Source organism: Parasteatoda tepidariorum, chromosome 4, assembly GCF_982258835.1.
Source record: "Parasteatoda tepidariorum strain Cologne lab strain chromosome 4, Ptep-v5.0, whole genome shotgun sequence".
NCBI lineage: Eukaryota > Metazoa > Arthropoda > Arachnida > Araneae > Theridiidae > Parasteatoda > Parasteatoda tepidariorum.
Genome location: NC_141758.1, coordinates 34,630,600 through 34,657,979, shown reverse-complemented (window position 1 = coordinate 34,657,979; position 27,380 = coordinate 34,630,600). Strand labels below are relative to the sequence as shown.

General features: G+C 28.1%; 1 protein-coding gene across 2 annotated transcripts; it reads right to left on the bottom strand.

The window, feature by feature from the left end:
* LOC107440863 (methionyl-tRNA formyltransferase, mitochondrial) lies at window positions 1-27,339 on the bottom strand. 2 transcript variants are annotated; one of them, XM_043055311.3, is made up of 9 exons: window positions 26,715-27,339; window positions 13,532-13,586; window positions 11,025-11,173; window positions 9,088-9,210; window positions 7,794-7,896; window positions 6,399-6,474; window positions 2,764-2,855; window positions 907-1,071; window positions 1-137 (listed from the first exon to the last, which is right to left on the bottom strand). In XM_043055311.3, the coding sequence occupies exons 1-9, from the start codon at window positions 26,897-26,899 to the stop codon at window positions 6-8; spliced, it is 1,080 nt and encodes a 359-aa protein (XP_042911245.2). In that variant the 5' UTR covers window positions 26,900-27,339; the 3' UTR covers window positions 1-5. The 2 variants fall into 2 exon arrangements, with proteins under 2 accessions (XP_042911245.2, XP_087017033.1); XM_087160907.1 differs by having other exon boundaries at window positions 27,058-27,180.
* Window positions 27,340-27,380: the final 41 nt, after the last annotated feature.

Below are 27,380 nucleotides of genomic sequence, written 5' to 3'. Positions count from 1 at the left end.
TTGTGTTAGCTTTTTTTATTCTCAGAAAAATAACAATTTACAGGATTTTCTTTACTAATAAAACCATTGTAAAAATCTAAAGCTGTAATGCGTCCTTTTTTAGGTATTTTTACATTTGTAATTCCACACCAGCCATTCTGAAAAAAAACAAATGAAAAAAAAATAAAAAAAAATAAATAAATTAGTAATATTATTTTTGTAAATACCAATACTTTTAAAAAGATTTAACTTTATATAACATTTAATGAAGAATTCCAATTGAGTCAAGAATTGAGTTTGCAGCAATAAGAATCTGACTGAAGCTTAATGTTTTAATCCCTTGGACACAAGTGGTGTTTTGGCAACCCTTCATTTGAACAAATTTCTCAAACTGGGTTAAAACCAGCATGCCTTATAAAAAAAAAAAAAATGTCTAAACTTATATTTCTTCGCAAAGCATATTTTATGGAACTCGTATATAGAAAAAAGAAAAAAAAATTTAATTTAAGTAAAAATTTTATTTTTATAACCAATTACATAACTTTCAAAAATATTAAAAGCGAAAAGTCAAACTCCAATTTTGCAGAAAATATGTTTTCTAATGACAACATATTGTTTATTAAAATATACTTATTGTAAAATTTCAAAACTAAAATGGTTTTGCAACTTTATTGCCAGCATTGGCAATATAAGTACCAAAATATTAAGTTTCCCCCACAAAATTTTAACTTTAATAAATACATTTCTTTTTCTAAAAAAAAAACTTTAACTTATTTTTACTTCATATATATTTAGACAATTTAATCAAAAATAAGTATATAATTTTAAACTATTACAAACATAGTGTAAACAGTTTTTTAAATAAAATGAAATTTCAAAACAGATATAATACCTGATATTAATGCAAGAAATATTTGTTTAACTTACTTTACACTTCACAAAAAGAATTTTTCTCCTTTTATGGAAATAACAAAATCCTGAAGATACACAAGATGAAATAATTGATGAAATATTAGCTGATTCAGCCTCTTTCTCAGAAACACATTTAGTGATTACAACCTTCATATCCTTCCAGTATGTATATAAATCAAACTGAAATTGATATTAAACAAAAAAATTTATAAATAAATAGAATAAATTATTAATCTTATAAATGAAAGCTCACTGAATCCAAACTCAAGATAAGTACTAAAAATAATATCAAAAATAATTTATATACATTGCTTCCTTTTACATAGTTTATTTACACTTAGGAAGTTTATTCTTTTTTTTATATAAAAGTTTTATAATTTTTACTATTTTCTGTTACGGATAAATTTTTCGCTACGACATTTTAAACAGCTGAAAAAAAACAGGCTTTCAAACACAAGTAAAGACACAAGAAAGTTTCTGTAGCCAGTTAATAACTTCTCTAAAATATTTAAAACCCCTGACAAAATTCTTTCTTTATCTTTTAGAAACAAGACAATGGGTTGAGAATCTGCCTGGTCTCTAACCTGGGTGGTATTCCCCTCTTATATGAAGGCTAAACCTGACTACTCGTTAATTTGCAAAATTATTATACTATTTCTAAATGTTGCTAAAACAGATTTCACAATAATTATGAACAAAAATACCTTTAATAATAATAATTGATAGTTTTATAGTTGTTTCTAATAAAAAATGGATAAGTCAAGCTTGCCAGTCATTGGCCTTACAAATTAAGTCAGGAAGAAGTGCCTTTCGTTTTGATAAGAAGCACCATTAGGGTAAAAGTGGGACTTAGCTCGAAATCTTGAGATAGATGGCAGCACCACCCATTTGTGAGGCTACATCTACAATATAGACATAGATCTGAAGGAATTTTTTTTTCTCCAGATGCCTATATCCAAGGTATTGCTTAGTGACCCACCACAAAGCTTTTGATTCCACTGATTTTACGAGCATGTATATCACATGTACTTGGTGGACCTTAGCGTTCTGAGGATCGAAACTTCGTTCCTCTGAACCATAGTCTTATGCTCTTACCCTTGGGCTACCATGGCTCCTAAAATTATAAAATGTCGAAGTAAGAACAAACCTGACGAATGTTAGTTTCAAATCCATTATACAAGTTTCTCATGCTACCAACTATACTTAGTTTTACTTTTCATAGTGCACTATGCCACCACCCTTTTTTTAAAGTTTTTTTTTAATAATATTTCTTCCTTGGCACTCCTCACACTTATAGTTAGATTGTGTATTGTTAAATTTTCTAATTCCAATTATTTTTAAAAACTTTTAATGAAATTTAAAATTTTTTATTTCATATATATGCAAGGTTGCTGCATCGTTAGCCACTGTTAAAGCCAATATAATACAAGCTGTTTACAATCAAGGAAAAAGAAATGAGCAAACACCAGAATTTATTGTTATGTGGCTTATGAAGGCTAGCAATAAATATATAACCTGACATATAGTTTTAGCTTAAGTTACAAACTGCTAGTAACGAAAGTATTATAAATTGGGTAAAATCCAGTGATTTATGTAAAGAACTTGATTAAAAACTGACATTTTCAGACAGGCATAAATTATTGAGAAAAAAATTAGAAGAAAAAAAATAAAAGAAATATTTGATGTTTGATAGTAAATCCTTCAAAATTTTTAAATCGAATTGTTAATTGAGAATAGAGCAAAAAAAAAAAATATTAAACATTCATGAACGAAAATATATTAAATATATATTTTCTTATGTTTAAAGTAAAACAAAATAATAAATAAAAATTAAATTTCCTCATAAATTCAAAAATATAACAAAAAACTTACAAATTCCCCAAATGCTTTTAATTTTCTTTCAATCGCAAGTGGAGTATCATTGTTCCAAATGACTTTACATTTTTCAGGTTTGATTTTTGGTGCTATAATAAATATCTTAATTTAAGACATTTTGATAACATAAATAAACAAATGAGATAGCAAAATGTGAGTGTTTTTTGCCACACTTTAATGTTCAACATAAAAATTTGATTACTTAGTTCTCATGAGGCAGAATCACAAATACTACTATTTTAAAAACATTAATCATTTTTACAGATATGTGTCAATTCTGTTAACATTATTCTTCAACTTAAATGTAGAAAATATAAATGAATATTATGATTCCTTTTTATATAGTTGCAGTAATACACTTTTTTCTTTCATTGTCTTGACAACTTGGGAGGAAAAAGCCGAATTGTTAATAATCCTGGGTTTAGGGAAATATGAAGAAAAAAATCATACTAAAACAGTTTCCTTGAGAGAGAAAAAAAGAATAAAATTTAAGCGATTCAAAATAATCCTTTGGGAACTTCGAAAAATATTCCATTACAGAAAGAAAAATTTCAAAATAAAAGTAAAGCAATTTCCTGAAAATAAACTTGCAAGCTTAGTCGTGACAGTGTTGGATCTAGATTTTTATTTCATTTTTTAAACCTATTTAAAAAGAATATTGGAATAAAACATTTAAAACTAGAATGATATTTTTTTTTATAATTGACAAAATTATCAGTAGAAATTAAAAAGATAAAAAATGCAATAAATGTTAGTAACAATATAAAAAAGTAAAAATATTTATTAAATCAAACAATGTAGAAATAAAAATATGGTTTTTAAAATTATTTAACTTTTTGATTGTAACTAGTACAAAAGGCATACCAGAATAACACGTTAGTTTGCAATAAAAAAAAAAAGATTAATATAAATATTAAAGCATGACAATTTAAAAATAAATGCAAGTAAAGTAATGTAAATAAATAAGAGTGCGAAACTTTACAATGGAAAGATGCAATCTTTAACGAAATACATGTGACTTTTCAATTTACTTAATAAGGATATTTGAATTTAGTAAATGTTATTTTAAGATAGCAACATTTTTTATTAGCACAAAAGGATAAAATAATAGAAAAGAAATATGGTACTCCAACTGAGTGACAGAATCATTGAGGCACTGTCGCAGAACGTTACAGATTTCCAGCAAAAAGATTTTTATTTAGGATGTAAAAAATCTTGATTTTCTTTTTCGGCAGAATTTTTCAAAAGATGTTGCTTATCTTTTTTCCCCTCAGAATTATATTCTAAAGATACCTTTCTCTCGTATTGGAAGTGGATGCTTGAGATTTTTCTATCAATATTCCATTTAATAAAATAAAGTCATTAATGACTAGTTTGCTTCAGCTAGAATTTCAAATTAATAAAAAAAAATCCTAAATCATGGAAGTTTAAATAAAATATACTTTGCTCCAGAAATAATATTTTTTCTTTTATTTTTTCAAAGAACACCATATTTTAATAAAATATGACTGTAAGTGGGAATTTTAATATTAATTCAAATTTGTAGCAAAGGAATTAAACAATCATTGTGGTACATAAGTCAATTTTTTTAAATTTGGTGGAAATGAAATCGATTCAATATTTTAATATGATATTGCACACACGAAAATTTTAAATCAAGCAATTGAGTCTTCCACTCACAAATTACGTCATCGTAAATTTATGTAGTGTTTTCATTATTTTTCGGCAATTATTGCTACAGGTTTTCACTTTTTTTTTGTTGTTTTTTTTAAAAAAATTCTGCCCGTGTCTTTCATTGCTCAGATATTACTATTAATATTATCAAGATTTTTTTAAAAAAAATACGAATATTATTATATCACAGGAAGTTTGATCGCATATTCAAGAACTGAATCTCAAAACGAAACCAGCATTTTTATAACGTCTTTTCAGATTAAAGTACAGTCAGATTAGCGTGATTGCGGCATCGATCTGTTTTTAAATACTTACTGTCAAGGTTTTAACGATTTTTAATAATTTTTGTTTAGTGTATTCTTGATTCATAAAATTCGAAAAAAAGTAATAATTAGTGCTTTTTTTGCCTACAAAATGACAGAATATCGCTCATAATACTAGAAAAAAAAAGTATTTCATTTACAATTGATGAAAAACATAAACACTTTTATCCTATACAAGTAAGTCTTATAACATAACGTTTCTGTTACTTTAAATTAGTAATTATTATAATTAAAAGTATCTTGCAGAAAGATATTAAGTCTTAGGGAAGTTTGTACATAAATTCCGAAAAAATTCTGCCAGAGGTCTCTTCTACATATTTAGTTGAAGCAGTAAAACTTCAAAATAAAAATAATTAATATTGTTATTTTTAATGATTGTTCTAATAAACTAAACAACTAAATTAAAAAACTAAGAGTGGTTTAATTTATTTTATGTAAAATTTTTAATTACATTAAAAATTTGTACAAAAATTTCCCAGGTGTGAGGTATTTTTCTATAAACATGCTCTTTCGATAACAGTTTTATTTAATTATAGAAATTCTTCCCATAGAAGAGAGCAACCAGATTATACATTAAACCAAGTACAGCATCAATATTTAATTGTGTCTATATTTTATCTATTTTCCAGTTTGTATGTATAAACTTATAAAAAAATTCTTATGTAAGAGTATTTTACAGCTAAGTAACAAAAAAAAAAATCGATTCAATGGAAGAAACCAACTACCAAGTTCTAAAATTAGCATATGCTCCAAGTTAATAGAAACTTTAAAATGTAACACACAAAATAAAGAATATTATGAATTTAATGTATATCAGTATTTAGAATGAAAAGAAATAAATTTTAACTAAGCATATAAACTATAAAGATGTTAGATGTTTTATCACAGATTTTAAATTGAAAATTTTTTTTTTTTTGAATTTAAAACTTGCTATAGCATTAATTTTAAGGACAAATTTAATATAAATGCATTTTGATCATATTATAAAAAAAAAAAAAAAATTATAAATATGAGCTTTTTGAGCATTGTTTTAAAAAAAAAGAGTAATATTTCAAAGATGTCATTCCATACTTATAAGGTCTAATTTTGTCAAATTCTTTCACTAAAAGGTCCCCAATCTTGTTATAAAATTTGTGAATTTGATAACTTCATTATTAGGTTAGGATAACTTGGAAAAAAAAAGCTTCTTTCAATTTATAAGTCAGACATAGCCAGGCTGGAAAATATATTCCAAAAGAAAGTAGATTTTAAATAAATACAATTATGTTATATTTTGAATATCCATATATAGTTCATTAGGTTAAAATGTAATAGCAAACATTTTAACCAAAATGGAAAATGTAGTATGAAAGAAAGAGTGGATTATAAGAAAGTGATTAAAGCTACATTGTTTACATTTTTGATTATTTTTAATTAAGATATTACACTTTAAAAAGCAAACATGATAAGTTTATTTATTAAAACAAATTTACAATCAACAGAAAATAAAACATTTGTATTTCTGATCATCAACTCGATACAGAATTAATATAAATTATTTTAAGTATCTGCAGAAAAAAATATTTAGAATCTTATTAATTACTCAACTGAATTAAAAGAAAATGATTTAGGAATAGTAAATAAAATAACACAAACCATAAATGACACCACTAATTGGCTGCGAATAGCTTGACTTAATGTAGTGTGGCAGGTCTTGCAGGGTTTGTATAATCTGAAAAATCAAACTTATTTAGAAAAAGTTCAGAAAATGGTGAAATGAGTGTATAATGACACAATCATTTCATTATCTGTTCCACACAGGCTTCATATGAAATTTCTGAAATAAAAAGTTTTGAGATTCTCAATTTTTATGAATTATATTTTTCTAAATTGCCACTCTGTCATTGCTTCTAAGTGAAGAAACATAAATTCAAGAAATTTATTTAAGAGTAAAAATTACTTTAAACTTAATAACATTACTTAAAAATTAATAACATAGTGTAGTTAAGTTATTAATTAAATCAATGGCTGCATAACATAGTTAATGCTACTATTAATTTTAAACATATATAAATAACATAAAATTGCAATATATTATATCGTATTAATATTGATATAAGCTTTACCACTTAATCTACTTTATTGACAGAAGCCACAGGAAAGAGTAAGTCACATGATATAGCCTGATCCTGCAACAGTTCACCTGTATTTTAAGTTTTCTTTTTTTATTCTTACATATTCTCCCTTGTTGCCCACATTATTTGGATTATATAATTTTAATTTGATTCTAATTAAAATTCAGGTTGAGGTATTTTTCAGGATCAAGGGGTCTATAGATATTTTTATAGTAATATAAGGATAAACATGAAGCAACAATTGATGTTATTTATCACTATCTCTTAAATAAATATATTTCTTTTAAAATAAAATTGTTCATTTCTTAAATCTTTAATTTTTTTAATAAAATAATTTTTACTGTCTCACTTATTGTTCACTATCGTGATTGTAATCATTCTGAAAAAAAGAATCCCAATAAAAGATAAATTATTTGAATTATTTAATTCTGTTTTATTGGTTTTTATACTACTCGCAGAGATATTTTTTTTTAAAATCAAAATTTGGGTGGGGATTCATTACATTCACTGCTAGCCAAATGCAGTTATGCTATATCTATCATTACAAGTTTCTGGGAATATACCTAGAGGACAGCACAATATCAAGAAACGTCTCATAGTCTACAAGGAAATTGTGGAACATCTTATTGTCTACAAGCCATTTTAAAAAAAGAGCTTTTGATTGTCCTAAGCCTTTCATATGTGAAAAAAATAACTTATTTTATTGGCACATTAGATTTTTTTATTTTTATAGAAATAAAAGTAAGGCTGCAAGCAACATAGATGGAACAAAAGTCAAGAGCGTTTTCTTCATTAATAGTTATAGTAAATACGAGATATAAGAAAAACATGTCCCTTTATAATTACAAAACAAAGCGCATTAAAAAACTTCATTACATTTCAATAAGCTTATAAACATAATGAATGAATAACTTACCATATCAGCAGCTATTTTACTCAGTTTTTCAGTCAACATTTTAGAGGTAAAATCATCAGGTATTCTAAATGTTTCTTGAAGCAGAATTTTACCAACATCAAACCTAAATTAAAGTATTAAATAAAAGTATTAAATTAAAGGTACATTAATAAAAAAAGTAATTTAGGTACTTAATAAAGTTTTCAAAATCCAACACAAGCTTGGCTCTTTCTTACATTGCCTTTCAATACTGGGAATATCAAGTAGTTTTGTATTTTGGAAAGTACATCAAAAATTAATATAGTTTTATTTTTAATTAAAAATTAATGTAATTTAAGGGCAAATACAGATTGATTTATTTAAAGTTTATCAGTATCTTTACAGATTAATAAATCAAATGATATCAACATTTAATAAATCAAAACCTTAGAAAAATGCAAATTTTTTTTTTTTTTTTTTTTTTTTACCATTTTACAACTCTAGACATATTGGAATTTTTATAATTTTATTAAATAAATCTTCACACACACACACACAAAAAACATTCAATATGCGAAAAAAAATTATTCTTAAGATATTTAATATCTTAAAAATAATTTATTATACATTAATAAATCAAATCATATCAGTATTTAACAAATAAAAACCTTAGAAAAATACAAATTTTTTTTTTTTACCATTTTACAACTCTAGACATTGGAATTTTTATAATTTTATTTAATAAGCAATATCTTTACACACACACACACAAAATCAATAGGCTAATTATAAATTATTTTTAAGATATTTAATATTTTTAACAAGATTCATATAAATTTTGTTTTTCAAATTTTGTTCATCTTTGTTGTTTTTTTCAAGCTGAAAATTTCATTTTTTATGGAGTATTTTTTACAATTCCGTAATTTTACATTAAAAATATGATCCAGATAAAATTACTTACAAAAATTGGCATTGAGACAAAAATCCTAAATTAATCCTCGCACTCACAATGCAACAAGTTTATTAATCTCATATTTCCAAATATATTTTAAGTCTTAACTTTTCACAATTCAAATATAATTATTAATATTTTGGTAAAGCCATTAAACAAATATTTGCATGCAAATTTTCTTTTATTTAGAAAAAATCACAATCTTATCATCATCGTTTTCAAAATGTTCTTAAATTATGACTAATGGACAAAACATAATAAAGAAACAAGACATAAATTTAAGAACTTAATTGAAGCATTTATTTAAATTAAGCTTTTACCAACAGAAATAAAAACTATCAGCCAAATATCTCAACTAAGAAATGTAAAATGGTAAAATCATACTTATTGGGGGACACTTGAGTAATAGTAACTCCAGTTTCAGCATCCCCATTTAGAATTGTATGAAAAATGGGTGCAGCTCCTCGCCAGCGGGGAAGCAAACTTGGATGAGCATTGATGATTCCACTGAAACAAAAATATTAAAAAAACTTCACATAACATTCCGACTAAATCCAAACCAATGCAGTTTAAGACAAGAAATCAAATATTTTAAATTACAAAAATATCTTATTGGTTTAACAATTTATAGTGATGGTATTCTATCTTTAAAAAAAAGAAAAGGCAATTTAGATAAAAAAAAAGAAGCGGTTAAAGATTAAACAACCTGAATTTTTAAATTAAAAACATTGTAGTGTAATCAACATACTAGGTTTAAGTACCAAAGTTTCAGTGTACCTGGCAAAACCTGCAAACTTCTCTGCCAGATCTGAAGTACATCGAACTGAACTGAATTCAAATCGATGAAATGTATATAGTATACTATTGCAAAATTTCCTTCTCTCTCTTTTGTGTTTTGCATTGCACTGTTTCTTATGTTCGACGTCTTTGATGCTGTATGATTATTTTATTAAAGTTTAGTTTAAATAAAGTCTTTTTTTTTTATCTTTTACGAGATTGATTGATTTAGAAATGCTGGAAAAAATATACACAACCTATCTTAGCAAAGATAAGTGATAATTTTTCCCCCCATCCTCAAATGATAGCGTTTCGGTGGTGGCTCAGAGGATAGAGTGTTTGCCCTCCATTGAAGTGAACTGGGATCGAATCCCAGCGATGGCTGGTCGATACGAATTCCGCATCCAGCTTGCATCGTCCCCAATGGTGACGCATAATATTCTCAGTGGTAGACAGATCCTGGGTTAGAGTCCCCTTGCCGTCAAGCTAACCATGTCAGGTTCCCATGGTCTTCTTCTCCATATAAAGCAAATGCGGGTCAGTTCCACCAAAAAAAAAAACCTCTACAAAGGCAAATTCCTCCCAATACTTGATCCAGGAATTCTGTTGTCTTCTGGATTAGGTTCAATATTACAAGGCTACAGAGTTGAACATTAGTAGTCGTAAACTACTAATGTTCACCGTTACAGTTTTAACTAGTAGTAAAAAACTACTTCTTCTGATTTTTCAAGCCCTTTTGGCTTTTGATATTACAATTTTCTTGACTTTATTGTTCTCTTAGATTTATCTATCTCAACACCTTTTAACTCTTTTTTTTTTCCTCATCTTTAAAATCATTGATTAAACTTGGTTGTCTTATACTGGTGTTTTATCCCCTTGCATGATTTTACTTTTCTATGGTTTATTTGCAATGGTTTTAGTTTTGTTGTTGCTGCCAACCCAGTTTTAGTGGTTGTTTATTGTGATATTAGTGAATCATCGTGTAACTTATTCGCTTGTATCATTGCCTATTGTTGTAGTATGTTTGTATCATTGCTAATTATGTTGTGAAACCTAATTTTTCTTGAATTGTGAATTATGCCGTATGCCCTATTAAGGGAAAGTCGGTAATTTAAATTTATTAGTAGTCGTAAACCTGAGATTGCGTCGGCTGTTCGTAATAAAAAAATAAAAAACACACATACGAGGAGGTGTGGTTTCTCAGGAGATAGAGTGCTCACCTCCAAATGATGTGATTTGGCTCACACTAACCATAATGCTGAGGAAAAATATCCTCAGAGGTAGATTACAGGTTAGAATCCTTTTGCTAACAGTAGAAGGTTTCTCTGGGTTTCTTATCCATACAATTCAAATGCGTGTCAGTTTCATCAAAAAGTATCCTACACTTGATCTAGTAGTTCCCTTGTTTTTTAGGATGGGTTTAAATTTACAAGGCTACATAGTTGAACATTGATATTTGTAAACACAAAAAAAGGGGTCGGCTGTGCAATACCAGTTAAACAATACACATGAACAAAATTCATCATCATAAAAAACTTACTTACTATTCACAAGCAAGAATACTCTCTGTGGGAATTAAATGACCAAAAGAAACAACGATTCCAACATCATAAGTTCCTGGTGTAAGTGTATATGGCCATGTATAGAGTGGAAGATTGTGTAATGAAGCATATCTTCTAACTAGACAATCTGACTTAAAACAAATGTAACATAACTTGTATAAGAATAAAAAAGAAAACTCATCAAAACTACAATAATAATATATTTATAGACAACACAAGATCAGGTGGTTACATTTATTTTAGTTTATAAAGAAATAAATTCAAAAAATTTATTATGTAAGCAAAAAAATAAACAATATTATCGTGCAAGTCTTGACAAAAAATATATAAGTAATTATGGTTATGTATCTGATTTATTTAATTATTTTGCAATTACCAGCCAAATAATCTGATAAACTGTATTAATACTAATACATAATGTTAAATAAATGATTCCAAGAAACTGAAGCGGCAATACAATTTAGGTTGAAAAAAATACAGTACAGAACCCTTTATCTGGAAATCAGAAAACCGGAAAACCAAAAAACCGGAACGAAATTCGATAAATTTTCAGCCATTTTTTAAAAAAAAATTTTTTTTTTCCTCATAAGATTTTAAGATTTTTCTTTCTTTTTTGAAAGATGTTTACCTTACCATCATTTTGGAAATAATCATTAGTGTATTACTTTATCGTTTTTTCTTCTATTTAAGATTATTTCCAAATTTTTTTTTTTCTAGTTGGGTTTAACAATAAAAAAAACGGCTTTTTGTTGCGATTCAGAAAACCGGAAAAATCAGTTATCCCGAATAGCGATGGTCCCGATCGTTCCGGGTAATGGGTTCCCTACTGTACTTATATTGAGTGAGTAAAACAAACTATCTTCCCATTGTTTAACTAAGCTGCGAACAACTGTTTGCATAGTTATGAACAAATTAATAATTGATATTGAATAATTAATTTTACATAATTTCAAAATAAAGACAAAACAAAAAACACCCATAATATTTAAGGATTAAAACAAACCATTTTCAAGTACTTTTTACACAAACCTTAAACAACTTTCTGCAGAATTATAAATAAATTTTAAGAAAAATGAATCGGAAATTGTTCAGTATTGATCTTTTGTTCGAAAAAATAACATTTATTATATAATCATATAACACAATCATATACATTTAATATAAAATCGTTTGTTAAAAAGAGAGAGGAAAAAAACCTCCTTTAATTAAAAAAAAAGTCTTGGCAATAGATTAAATCAATTGATAGCCAAGATATGGATTCCTTAACATTGCTTGGAGAAAACTAAGCTAACGTATACATGCACTTTCGCTAATCGCACTTTCAATTTCTAGGTGGACAGAGATGTCTTATAGAGCTTACATACGCAGCTACACCATCCAGGCTCGTTTTAAAATTTTTATATATTTCATAATTCACGTGTACATAAAAATGAAGATTTCTCTTTACAGTTTACCAAGCAGTTTTCAAAAATAAAATATTATTTAGTGTTTGTCGTTGTAGTTCATTTACGTTGCACTTGAGCTGCACAAGACATGCCATCCCAAGAGATTACTTTCTCAATTTAGACATAGATTTGAAGGGGAAGAGAATTTCCAGCTGATCCCTGTACCAATGGTATTGCTCAGTGACCGACCACAGGACTCTCGATTCCACAGATTTTATGAGCACATATATCGCATGTACTTGGTGGATCGTAGTGAAGGCAATAATCGAAAACGGACTGCTCCAGACCAGAGTACGATTCTCTACCCTCTTGGTTACCACGGCCCTTATGGGTAAAAAGGCCTGGTGATTCCAAAAATCTAATTCTTGGAATAAATTAGGGATATTTCAAAGTGGCATACATCAACTTCTTCAACGGAAACTTTACATCTTCAAGACTTTCACTATGAATTATTTTATATTTTCAACAAAGTTCCACGACAGTCATATTCTGGCAAAATAAACTCATGACTAACTAGAGTTCATATTTATGTAGAAAAATGAAGGCAAAATTTGTCTATACCTGAGCATAAGTCGTAACACAAGGTTGATAAATTTGTCAAGAATTTCTTTTCCAAGAAAATATATGAAGAAGAAAGTTTAATTTACTATACTAAATTAATAGGAAGGCATATAAGTAAAAAAGTAATATTTACTTCCACTATATTAAAAAAAATTCCATTTTTTATCTTTGATTTACAGATGTTGACATCTTTACTCATGTAGAAATGGATTTCAAAATTTGCATATCAGATATGGAAATAACTTATAAATCAATATAAAAACTTGATCAGCTGCTATAATTTTTTTTTACTTCAGAATTTTTTAGATAATGTTATTGTTTGAATTATAACTCGAACAAGTTGGTTAGCATTCTCTAGAATTTATAGCCTTTCTCAACAATTACATATTATATAACATTTTTAACTATGCATAATTAAAATATTATCTACTAAACATACAATAAAAACAATATACTATCAAATTGTCAATTTAAAAATCTTACCTTTACACAAACTACATGAAGATCTTTAACTATTCTGATAGGAGTTGGGGACAACCTAAAATATTCGAACAGTGTGACATTTTTATGACTGATTTCACACTAAATAAGTGACAATTAAAAAGTCTCAGCAAAACTCATTCACAAAGTGTTATGAAAACAAGAAATATGAAAAATAAACAGTCATTAGACTAAAATCTATAGAAACATTAATTAACCAAAAATTATATAATATGTAAAAAAAAAGAAAAGAAAGACAATAACTGTCCTTAAAAATGTTAAGAAATTTATAGTATACGGTATGAACTTGAAAATTCAGAAGCCTCTAAAAACAGGACTCATTACGAGGAAAAAATATTTTCGAAATTGATTTTTAAAAAATGCAAAACTTCTGCCCCTTCCGAAATTTTATTACCCACCATTATTGACACATTCGATTCACGACGATTCTATTATAACTCCAAGTCATGACAGAAAGTGGAAAACCCTGAAAATTTTATGTGAAAAAATTCGATATGTATATATCAATATATGGCGATATGTAACAGTTCTGAAATTGCACATATTGCAAAAATGAGGAGATTGTATTGGGGGTAGGTAATTGATGTTGCGATTATGAATTTTGCTAGTACAGATAGGAGGAGAAGAGTACTGATGCAATGAATGTTTTATTGGTGTTTTGTTTTTCCATGCAACATTTTCTGTGGAAATTGAATTATTAAATTTCGCTTTCAGGATAGATTTTTAAGTAATGCTACTTTTTCCCGCAGATGCTATTTTTCCAGCATCTATTTTACATGCTCGTTTAGCGTCGCTGTATAATAGTTTAGGAAGATCTCGGTCTTGTGATCAGAGGCAGAATAATCGTCAACTTCCGGGCAGTGATCCACAAAAAAAAAAAAAAGAAAACATCACAGAAAGGGACCAATTCAAAAGGTATAAATCGTAGCCACCCCTGGGCAAACATCTACATGTTTTGATTTTCTATTTCAAGTTTAAAATCTATTTAGCACCTTGGCGATTGTAGTTGGGGTAACAGATCACAATACGGAAATATCCCCAATAGTTTTGTGTCAATATATTGCTGCGTTAAATTCTCTTAGTTAAGCAGTTTTTGTGCCACTGTACATTTGCCCAGTATATCCTAGATTGATGTTTTTGGGATGATTATCATAACTACGGCAAGGCCAAGTGCCGCCAATTTTTTGGCGACCTATTTAGATAGGCCGCCAAGGGGTAGGAGGAAAAAGAGAAACCCGATCATGACATCACGACGGAAAGGGGGAAGATGGGGGAAAGAAAAGGCGCTCTCTAAGAGGAGAGGACCAAAAAAGAACGGTGTTACCGTCGTGATATCAGGAACGGGGAGAAAATTGAAATAACAGGTACAGAAGATAGAAAAAAAAATCGCATGCAAAATGTAAACATAGTTCAAGAGTGAAAAATCTGGATTTTAAAGAAACAAGGCTAACAAATAGAAAATCAAAGATAAACATAAATAAACACTTACTTATGGAAACTCTATTCAAGTAGGCTAATCAATTTTAAAATTGTTAAGCTGTAACTGTTAATTCTAAATGGAAAGTTTGGCAAACGTAATAATTTTTATATTTATTGCATATTAAATACTATGCTTTTCATGTAACATTCTTAATAAAACAAAACTAATTTTTTTAAAATAGTTTTAAACTTTCCCTCAGAAATTTCTAATTAAATTTCAATTTATGGTTATCGATTTCTAAAACATAAATTTTAAGCAAAATCATACTAACTTTAAATTTATATTTAATTTTTTAAGAATAATATTAAATTATAATTATTAAAACTGAATACATAATACTTTTTCTTCCAATATTTACACATTATAATACTCTATACAATTTTGATCTTATTCAAACAAATTAAGCAAAGTAAATGGTGTTTTTTTTTTAAACATAAATTTTAAGCAAAATCATACTAACTTTATATTTACTTTTAAAATTTATATTTACTTTTTTAAAGAAACAATAATTAGTAAAAAATAAAGATGCATTACGTCTAAATTATACACTATAAAATTTTTAAAATACTGGGAAAGAAACTTACTTCATTTACGAATAAACATCGAGCCGAAAGAGAAGGGGGGGAAATAAACAGTAATTTTTTAATAGCAAATCTTAAATTAACAAAAAAAGAAGTTTGAAATTATAAAATAAAATTATATTTATTGCGAATTAGACAATTATTAATTCAAATAAAAACTCTTACAAAAAAACAGTTTGTGTAACTTTCCACACAGCCATATTGAAAGAAAGAAGTGCGCGCTTTTCTATCGAACCAATCAAAACGTTAGTTTGGCGTGTTCGGCGGGAAGCTTGACAAAGTATCGGGTGATCTTTTTCTTAGAAGGCATTCCTCCCACAGCCTTAGAGGAGCCTAAGCCCACAGCTGCACTGGGGGGAAAATTCATCAATGTCAAAGTTCATCTTCTAGAAAAGACCGCTCTCTTCCTATTCAACTGAGCAATCTGAAATTATCACACCCCCTTCAATGGGACTTAGAGGAAATTTATTACCATTGCAATACTGAAGTTATGCTTTCATGACTAAAAAAATATTCCTTATTAACTAAATTTTTTATAACTTAAATTATTTCGTAATATTAACTTCCATCAATAATTAGGGTGAATAAAATTCAAAATAAATTTCATTTTTTAATAATAAGAACATTCCATCAAGTAAAAATGTATGTAAACTCCGATTTTGTAAATGTAATAATTTTGCGCATGTAACAATTTAAAACGCCTTATGTAAACATTTAATGCATTTATATCCACGAACTAATTTTCAGATGCACTAAATAGCTTAAAAATTATTGAACTCCTAATAATTAACATTTCAACATATTTTTCGCTCAAATAATTTCTCGGTATTAACTTCTGTTTCGAATTCTATAAATAACACTTATAGTCTTCAATTAATTATTAAAAAGAAGTTTTATTTAGTGTCAAAAGAAAGGGGTTAATGGGTTCAATCATTTAATCTTTTTTTCATGGTTTTTCAGAAATCTAGATTCTGATATTTTATTAATACTTCAGCCTCGGGGGGGGGGGGAGTGCCAGGAAGGAACTGCCATGTAATAAATCAATTATATGCATTTGCCTTCAATAAAATTGACCCAACCTAATATTTATTTCTGAGTTCAAAAATTGATCTCAGAAATAAATATTGGGCAGGGTCAATAAGGTTCATATAATAAACTAGTTTTAAAGTCCTGCATTCACGAATTCGCCTCTCCCCTTCTATGACTTCTCATTTATTAATTCCATATAGCTGATTACGACCTTAAAGGTTTTTATCAAAAAGGATGGAAATAGTGCACTTAATCGTCGTTGACGATTGATATAGTTGCTTACCAATCTGCAGTGGACGTTAACCCATTTTTATTACATATTAACTGAAACTGAAAAATAAAATTAAAAAAATTTATTTTTTATTATTCACTTTCGAATAAGGTTTCTTAGTTTAAGAAATTCTAAATTGTTACTTTTATACATGTAATATAAAAGAAATAAATGATAAAAAGTCATTAAGAGTGGTGAAATACGATTCCTCTAAATTTTTCTCATCAATCCCACAATTTAAATTGAGAAATTCTGATGTCGGTGAAAATCTTCTTGTTTTTCACATTTGAATTATTTATTTTCTGGTTGTCTTTCTTTGAAGATTGAAGTCTTTCGAATTTTCTATTTTGAAGAATTCAAATAATAAAATCAATAATACAGAAAGTTACATTAAGATTGAGAAGAAGGACACATCCATAAAATAATATTAAAAAAAAAATTAATCTTTGACATAATGAACTTATTTCGGGAAATTTTATTATTCGTGCTTACATAAAACTGAAGCATAACGGAATAAAATTATCTATTGGTAACGATGCAATATGTTCAATTTCTCTCCGGTTGAGTTGCTTTACCATCAAGCTAACAATGGACGGTTTTTCTCTTCTCCCACGAATACGCGTTAGTTTTAACTACAAAATTCTTCACGAAATCGAATTTGGTCGACTTGATAAGGTTGCTGGGCTTGAATTAGGAATCCTCTTATCTTCTAGGTGTAGCTGAAAATTACAAGGTTTAACATTAACAGCTGCAAATGCCTTAGGTAGCTCCCATCGACCATAAGTTGCGCCTGTAGTTTATACATATATACACCTAGATTTATTTTTTTCTGTTTAGTTTTGAATAACTGGACCCAGCCAAATTTTAGGACCCGCTACGAATTATTAGCATTTAATTATTATCATATTATTATCCTAACTATTAGCATTTATTTATGATGTGCTTAAACTTCAGATGTAGCCAATAATTCCAAAACTCTTTGTTTTTCCAAAATGAAAAATACTGAAGCTGAATATATTTTCCCGAATCGACAAATTGTTTGGTTATTTGCGGAACAGATAAAAATACCGTGTTTTTTATTGTTATCAAATCAGTAAATAATTCTTTTCTTAGCAAGTCGACTCCAGAAGTTGATTTTCTTAGATAAAAATATTTAAATAGTATTCATTACATCCTGCTTCACTTGTAATCTTTATTATTTTTATTTTGTCACACTTTATTAACGTCATTTTTTGATCAACGTATCTACACGCACTGTAAGATAGCCTATTTCGAAACTTCTGTTCTTATGATATTAAACTATACATTTATGATTTAAATTAATCTTAGCAAGTGTTATTTTTATAACCATAAGTTTAATGACTACAATGAAGATTTATAACATAATTTACCCAATTGTAAAAATATAAAATTCTGTATATTGTATATACCGGTATATAAGTCGACCCGCTATATTTTTGATTGTGCTCTTGTAATTTTTGGTATGTCAGGTGTATAAGTTGACTGCTGAAGAAACCAAATATGAAAATTTTTAAAACGAAAAAACATGGGGAAAAAATTATTGAGTCTATAAAGACTATTAAGTGTAGAAAAAAAAAACTATTAAGTCTAGTATCTGCAAAATTTTCTTTAGTTGAAAATATTCCACACTGTACTCACTCGCATTTATGTTACATAAAATGCTTTGTAATTATTGTAAAATCTAATAAAAAATGTGGAATTTCGAATTCTTTGGATGAGGGTGGAGAAAATTTTGTGTGGAACTCAGTAGTTTAAATTTGAAGCTTTATGGTATTTTTTTAAAAGTTTTTCATTGTGTTATATTTTTTGAAATAACTTCTCTTATTTAAATTTTTCTATCTGAAAGTAATTTAAAAAACGAATTTTGAAAAAAAAAAACTTTAAAAGTAAAATTTATTGCAAGCATATTAAGAATAGTGTTGTAAAGGGAAAATTGATACAAAGTTATTCATATCTATCTCATTGAGTGAAATGCATCGATATTTCATGATCAACGAATGTCCGACTTTATTACGTCAAATTTTGAATTCTTTTATTATTATTTCTTACTCTTTGTTTTATTATATTTTATTCTTATTTCTTTTATTATTTATATTTTTTCAACCTTTTTTTTATTATTATTATTTCCACCATACAACTAAGATTTTTCTAATAAATGATTATTATTAAATTTTATATTAAATGAATCTCCTACAATGTCAGATGTTAGATTATACAAGATTTCAAGGTACTTCTGCCATGGGGATTTATGCACCTTGAACTCTTTCTCGACATAAGAAAAAAAAATTGCGCCAGAAACATACGAAATAAAGCGCCTTAAAAAAAAAAAAAACTGGAAAAAATAAATGAGTGATAGCTAAAAAATTTTCTAGACAACTGAAAAATGCTTAAATTTATCTTTCATTCGTAAATTCGATTCTTGAGTTATTTTTTCCACCAATATATATTTCCTTTAAATTAAATATTTTTTAACTGCTTAAAATATCTAGTTTTATCCCACATTTGCGACCACTTTGAAAAATTTTCCAAACCGTGGGAACCCTGCAGCAAGTAAAATAAAATTTTATGCGTTTTTTTCAACTTTTTAATTCAATCTAAAAGATATTCGTTAACTTTATTATTTGTAATGTATTTATGATTTTAGAAATAATTACAGATCCATAGACAATATTAATTTTGAAATAGTCCAAATCATGAATTAAAGTTTGTAAAAATACGAAATAGTTTTGAAAGATCGCCTTGAAGGTGAAAATAGAATGAATTGCAAAAAATAATAAAAGTAACAGAAACATTTCGTTCCTCTTTCCAATTTTCTTTCTATTTAAGTTCCCTCCCCCCCCCCCTTTTTTTTTTATCTCAATGGTGATTTATATTTTCGCAATTAATATCATTTATTTTCATTTAATCATAACGTTTTGCCGTTTCCAGAAAATCAATAGCTAGATTGTCCCTCAGTCTCAATAGCTTTATGTGTACTTTTTTAAGATTTTAGTAAAAAAAAAATAGGCTCAAAAACGTTTAAAGATTATAAATTAATTTTGTAATAAGTAATAATTTAAACGATTGTAGTAAGATTAATAAAAGTAATATTTCTATCCTCATGATTATAAACATTCGTCTAAATCATTTTCATAATCGGAGTTGGGCTAATTTTTTTACAATTCCGATTTATAGACATGATTATTTTGGATGCAGAATTTATTGAAAAGTTAGGAAAAGGTTATTTAGTTGAGTCAGATTACAAATTCTCTCTATGACCCAGCTCTTATTTGATTTTTGTATTTATAAACTTTAAGAAAAGCTTTTTTTTTTTTTTTTTTAATTTTTGCAGCTAATTTTGCTCAATATGAAGATTTATTTGATTACACCAATTAAATATTTTTCCTTGAACAAATTTCAATAAACTACACTGCGGTCTGTAAGATATTAATAAATGTAACTAAATAAATATACAAAAAAATGATTATTTTGAAGATTTTAAATTTGAAATAAAAATTTTTTCCAGTTGTCATGTTTCCAAAGAATCACCCATATAACTGTCTGATAATAACATTTCAAGTTACTTAAGCTTACATATAAATCAAATGCCTTAAGTCTGAATCTATTGTCTGCAACTGGATCGCAATATTAATAGGCTTGCTTAATTTTTAGCGGGATGATAAGTGGTTATGAAGAAAGTTTGAAATAAAAAATTTATGATAGAATTTTTAAATAAAAATGAAAGCTTAATGCAAGCATTACTTTTTATAAGCATTTATGGAGAAAAAAAATTTTGCTAAATCTATGTAAATTATAGGAAATTTTGCCATTTATAATGGACATTTTAAAGGAATTATTAAATATATTGTAAGAAATGGTGTATTATATTTATACAGTATTTGACTATTTCAAAACCAAATCTTATCAATGAACACACAAGAAGGCCTCCCATCCATTAATCATATGGTACTTGCGAACCTAATCTCCGCACCATGACGAAAGTGCTACAGCGGATGTTAGCAATAAAGCCCTGACGTTGGAATTTATGGTTGTTGGTTGATAATAGATTACTAAAAGTTCAATGTTGATTGTTAAAAATTAAATTTATAATTATTATATAAGATTACAAATGAGATGAGTTAAATTATAATCATTAAGATATATAACCTGAGTTTCATGTCAAAATTACTGATTTAAATAAATTGCAAGTTGCATTTTATTTAATAATAAAAAATACTATTTTCGACTATTCGAATTATCTGTAAACATAGCATAATTTCTCTTATTGTTTATTATACTTTGCTTAGTTAAAGCCTCTCTTTATAAACTATTTAAATTAAACCCCCCCCCTCCCTCTCCATTTTTAAATTGAAAATAATACAGAGATGAATGTGCTCCGGAAAAAATCCGGGTTTCCAGATGTTTCGCTATCCGCGATCAGGAAATCCACAGTCCAGAAGTTTACAGAAATCATCTATCACATTTATGTATAAAAATTCTTGTATATTTTATTTAAAAATATTAGAACTAGAATTTATTCTTGGCATCTCTTTCATTTGTAAATATTTTTTCTGGTAAAATAATAAATGTGATTAGAGATAAAAGTAAACTAAATACATAATTATTAATTTAAATTATGCTGCATATAATTTATGTAGACTTTCACATTGTGAAAATATCAATGATTTAAATTTATAAAGATATTAATTTTTTGAAATGCGTCATTAATGATTTTACTCAGGAAATTTTCAGGATTTTTTAATTGGGCTCACAATCACCCCTGATAATAAGAATAGGGGTGGAAAATAAGACACTACTCGTAAGCGGAATGAAACAAATTTTTTTATTTGTCATGCTGCTCGAGAATATTTCAAATAAGAAGTTAAAAAATTCTGTAGAAAATTAGCTATTAGTTGTGGTGCAGCTACATTTTCTTACAACTCTGAAATCAAGAAATTGATCCTCTTTTGTATTCTTAGCAATTGCAATCGAAAATCTCCTTTTATAAATAATGTTGCTTGCTAGTTGAAGGCATCACATATGATTGTGATTTTTGGAACTTACAATAACACTGCATGGCTAGATTAAAACAAGAGAAAAACAAGCTTAATTTCCCGATACATAGATATTAAATAATTTTTTTATACATATTAAATTGGATTTTTACTTACTATATTGTAGATTTAATAAGATAGCTAATCCATATACACAGTCCAGTCACATTAATGTGACCACTACCTACTTTCGACCTCAACGTGAAATAACCGATCACGGAAGGCAAGTGACAGCACATTACAGTGAATTGTATATATAGGATGTCCTAAGGCATCTGAAAGCATTTCAATCGTTGGCGTAATGCAGAAACGTAGCGATTTATCCGACGTCCAAAAGGGCATGATTATAGGCTTTCGGGCCAATGGTGGAAGTATTTCGGAAACGGCTGATTTTGTGAACTGTTCGCGTGCCGCCGTTTTAAAAGTATACCGTGCATGGCAAAATGGCACTATACAAAACAGCGGCGTACACACATGTGGTGCACCACGGGCCATAGATGACAGAGGCGAACGAAGGCTATGGAGATGCTTTCAGGCGAATAGACGTGCAACTGTTGAGCAACTGACCACCCAGATGAATCAAGGGTCTACCAAGAGTGTATCCTCAACCACTGTTCAGCGAACGTTGCTGCGCATGGGCCTCCGCAGCAGAAGCCTGGTTAATGCACCTATGCTGACTGTGCTGTTAATCGGCGACGAAGGCTGGAATTTGTACTCCAGTACAGTAACTGGACACCCACAGAATGGCAACAGGTGGCTTTTTCCGATGAATCACGTTTTATGCTACATCGCACAGATGGACGTTGGCGTATACTGCGAGAAACGTCTGAAAGCAAACATCCTGCAACAATTGCCGGAAGGCTGCAGGCTGGAGGAAGGAGCATTATGGTTTGGGGAATGTTTTCCTGGCATTCACTGGATGCACTCATCATTGTGGAAGGCACGATGGATCAGCACAAGTACTCATCTGTCCTTGCGGACCATGTCCACCCCTACATGCGAATGATTTTTCCTCAGAATGATGGCATCTACCAGTAGGACAATGCGAGATATCATACAGCTCGCAGTGTATGTGCGTGGCTCGAAGAGCACCAGGATGAGTTTACCGTACTCCCCTGGCCAGCAAACTCACCGGATTTAAATCCAATCGAGAATCTGGGGGACCACCTCGATCGGGTTGTTCGCGCCATGGATCCTCAACCGCGTAATCTAGCGCAGCTGGCCACGGCACCGGAGTCGGCATGACTCAACATCCCAGTGAACACCTTCAGAAACCTAATTGACTCTCTTTCTGCATGTCTCGCAGCGGTTCGCTCTGCCAAAGGTGGTAATTCTGGATTTTGACAGGTGGTTACATTAATGTGACTGGACTGTGTATTTTCAATGTTTATTAACACATCATTGCTCATTTTAATTTAAAGTGTATAACAGCAAAGATATATTTCATTAATAAAAACTAGTAGGACAAATTATTACTCGTACTAAGATGCAGTTTCCCTGTTTTGAGAGGCACATTTAAGATATGCAATTTAATCACTGCGGGTGCAAATAATAATTTAATACACGATTTAAAAAGCAAAATCATACTCTTTATTTTTTCATAAATATTCCTTCAGATTTTTGACTTAATAGCTTGAGACGAATAACAAAACATTTCTAACAGTGTTATTGATAAAGATGTTGAGCCATAAATACTAAATAAAAAGACTCATTCTTGTATTGATATCTTTGTTAATGAATATAGTCGGACTTCTCTTTTTGAATTAAAATTTGCCTGGTTTTTGGGAAAGTACTGCACAATTTTCTCAGATTTTTTTGTCCACTCTTTTTGGAAAGCTTATTACGTGTAAAATAATAAATTATATTGATTTTTGAAATGGGTTGTTTTAAAAATACAAGCTACAGTGGATACGCAATGCATACGAATAGTCAGACATAATTTCCATCCTAGAGCCTTTGATACATCAGATACTGTTCAAACAATTTTCAGTTTGCTTCTATGTAATAAAATAATAAATTCGAACTCATTGAACTTCATAGCTTCGAATTTGGAAAAATCATTTTAACACATTATTTTACCCAATATCAGATTTCTAAAAATGCAAAAAAGGAAAAGTTACGTTAAAAATACATCAGGGAATAAAAATCTTAAATACATATTTAATATCATAATAAACAAATATCTCTCTAAGAAATGGATAAATAAAAAATGTTTTATAAAAATAAATTAACTTACCTTCCTCTCTCCTTCGTCATTGTCTAAAAATGAGAAAAAACTGCTCCTCCCCCCATCTATTATAAAATAGCGGCTGACTATGAAGATTTTATTTATTTATTTATTTTAACGAAAAAAACGTCTTAAAATTTTCTTTAAAGAAATGTAAGGTCAAGAGGAATTTAAAAAAAGTTACACAAGTGAAGGAAATGTTTCTTATGAAACTCGTCTCTTAAAGAAAAGATTAATATGTCATTAAATATTATTGTTTGAAGTTTTTGATTATTGGAATATGTCTAACAAAAGTGGATACTAATTTATTTTATTTTGTTAAAAAATCTTTAATGTTACGAGATGTTTCAAATATGACTTTTAACATTAGTGAAAAGAAAGCTCATTCGTTTTTACGGGACGTGGTGTAACGCATGATACTCGTCGCCTCTAGCACATGATCTTATTAAAATGAAAAAAATAATTAGAGATAGTAATAATTTCTGTTATATATGTCAGGAACAATGATAATTACCATATTAGCGACTTGGTTACATTTAAAACGAAACATAGGACTCAATTCCTTTTTTTTTTTTTTTATTTATTTATTTTAAATATTACGGCAGTTTCAGAATTGCATAAGATTTGAAAAATATTCATTAAAAGATTCGGGAATTTTTTTGCAAATTTTCATAAGATCATGTGATAGAATTTTCATAAGATCATGGGTTTTGTGCTTTTATAAGACCATGTAATACAAATATTAAAACACAAAATTCTCTTTGCAATATTAAGTAATAATTTTAATTAAATCTTTCAATTTTAGTTTTAATCTGAAACTCTAAGCAGGAATTTAATTTTAAAACTTTATGACTGTGAAGAGCATTGACCTGATGACGTATTCTGATGCATTGATTGTATTGACTTGTTTGGAGTTCTCTCAGAAATGTTTTTTATTTTCAATTTCTTAGTAAAAAAAATAATAAATAATTAAATAGATAAATGAAATATTATTTTTACTGATTTGATTTAAATTTTAACAAAATCTTTTTATCGCGTTTAAAGTTATAATTTTTTTTTAATTAAACTCCAAATTTATAATTGAAATACGTGCAATGGAAACTAGTATTATACTTGCGAACAACTTTTTTCCGAGTTTAAGTGTTAATTATGATGAAAGTTGACATTGTTGACAATGTAATTTTCTCTATAAATCAACTACAGATATTTTTTAAGATGCAAGCAATCATGCTTATAATTATGAAATAAGACTTGGAGTACTTGGATAAGACTTATGAAATAAGACTTTATCACTTTTGAAATTGCATTTGAATAAAATAATGTTAAAGTAAAGTGCTGCGTATGATAATGAAATATATATAAATATTTTTTTTAAACTTTTATAACTTTTGAAACTGCAAACAACTGAATAAAATAATAAGGTTAAAGTAAAGCACTTTAAATGTATTAATTGCTTTCTCAGGTCTATTCCTTGAGATCTATCTTAATTTATTATTTGTGTAAAAGTATCGATTCCTTTGTGAATAATGTCTTATATATATTTCCAATTGAAAATTATCATATAATTGAAAATTAATTCTGATTAAATGTTTAATTTGACGAAAAACGATTTAATAAAATATCATACATCTGAAAAAGCAAACAAGTGATTCAAATTTTTTTTTGAATGTATAAAGTGCTTCCTTAACTCATTTCTCAAATCTATTATAGTTCATTATTAGCGTAACAATATGTATTTCATTCTGAAGAATTTTTATTATACATTTGGAATAAGAAAATTCGTTACATTTGAAATTGCAAACTTTTTAGGTAATTGCCATAAGATCTTCATCCTAATTAAAAATTAATAAAAATAAGGTTAAAGTAAAACATTTAAATGTCTAAGCTTTCTTAGAAACGTTTTCCTCAGATCCATCTTAAATGCATTTTGTATTGAAAAATGTAGAGTTCTTAAATCTTCATCCTATTGAAAAATGAATAAAATGTTTAAATCAAATATGAATTATATTTCAGAAACAAAGAAAAGAAACTGTGGTGCATTATAAGACTTTTTAAAACTATTATTCAAATGTAATCTCATTAATTTTGAGTCAAACAGATTTTTTTTAAAAAAAAGAATAAAAGGATTAATAACTTTAGATTAGACGTTTGCAAAACGTCTGTTTTAACTTTAGGAACTGACACCGTGAGTACGTTATTCAAGAACTAATATTTTGTACACGTTATTTAAGAACAAGAAATCGGAACCGGTTACTTAATAACTGATATATCTTAACCGATAAGTTCTAAGGAGTAGTCAGGGAATTTGAGCCAATGAGAAGGAAGAGGCGTAAACGTCATGATCCGAGGAAAACTGGTTCCCTCCGCCAGAAACGTTATCTTCCTTCCTCGGCGACTCTTCGCCAACTTGCCGTAGTTATGATAATATCCCCAGTAACATTTATTAAAATCATGCAACGTATATTAGGATTTTACCAAAACCAATATAATTTATGTTAAGAATAACTCAATGAAATGCATTACCTATTATTATTTAGGGCTTTCAGTGTAACTTCTGAGAGTTCATCCGTTCCATAAAATACTACTTTCCATTGCTTAACAAATTTATTATTTAATGGCTTTGACAGAGACTGAGAAAACAGTCTTATTAGTTTAGATTTCACATAAGGACTTAGAGTAATAAGTCTGTTTAATTGCTTAAGAATCATTTTAAGTATAAATTTAAATAGAAAAACAGACAATTGGAAAGATTATTTTGAACTGAATGCTTGCATCATTTTAATACTTTCTTTTAAAATTTTAAGCGAGTTATTTAAACGAGCTTCCTGTAACCATACTGAACATTATTTAAACCTCGACGACTTACTCGTTGTTCAGCATATTTATTTACATTTCTATGAATTTTAAACAAACACTTCTGGCTGTTTATTTCTGTTCAGCTCAAGGTACTGAATGGAAATGCTTTTTAATTTCGGTGGCCGAGACAATCGTTGAAAATGGCTCCAAGTCAACTCTCGAATACGCCATCTGGGGAAAAGACCGGTTCCATGTCCTGACCCTACTCCCTCTCTTTTCCTCCTTTTCTCAGTTATACAGGAATGTACTACGACATTATCCCCTTTCTTAATATTTTTCGTAGTTAAATGTCAAATGTATTTTTTTAACTTTCCACAACACTTTTTTTTAGAA

Bases quoted from the DNA above. Each gene is read 5' to 3' on its own strand.
- LOC107440863 (XM_043055311.3), bottom strand. From the start codon at position 26,899: ATGATTCTTAAGCAATTAAACAGACTTATTACTCTAAGTCCTTATGTG. The intron at 6,475-7,793 runs GTAAGTTATTCA...TTGATTTTTCAG, and splicing joins GTAAAATAGCTGCTGATATG to ATTATACAAACCCTGCAAGA. The intron at 1,072-2,763 runs GTAAGTTTTTTG...TATCAATTTCAG, and splicing joins TAAAAGCATTTGGGGAATTT to TTTGATTTATATACATACTG.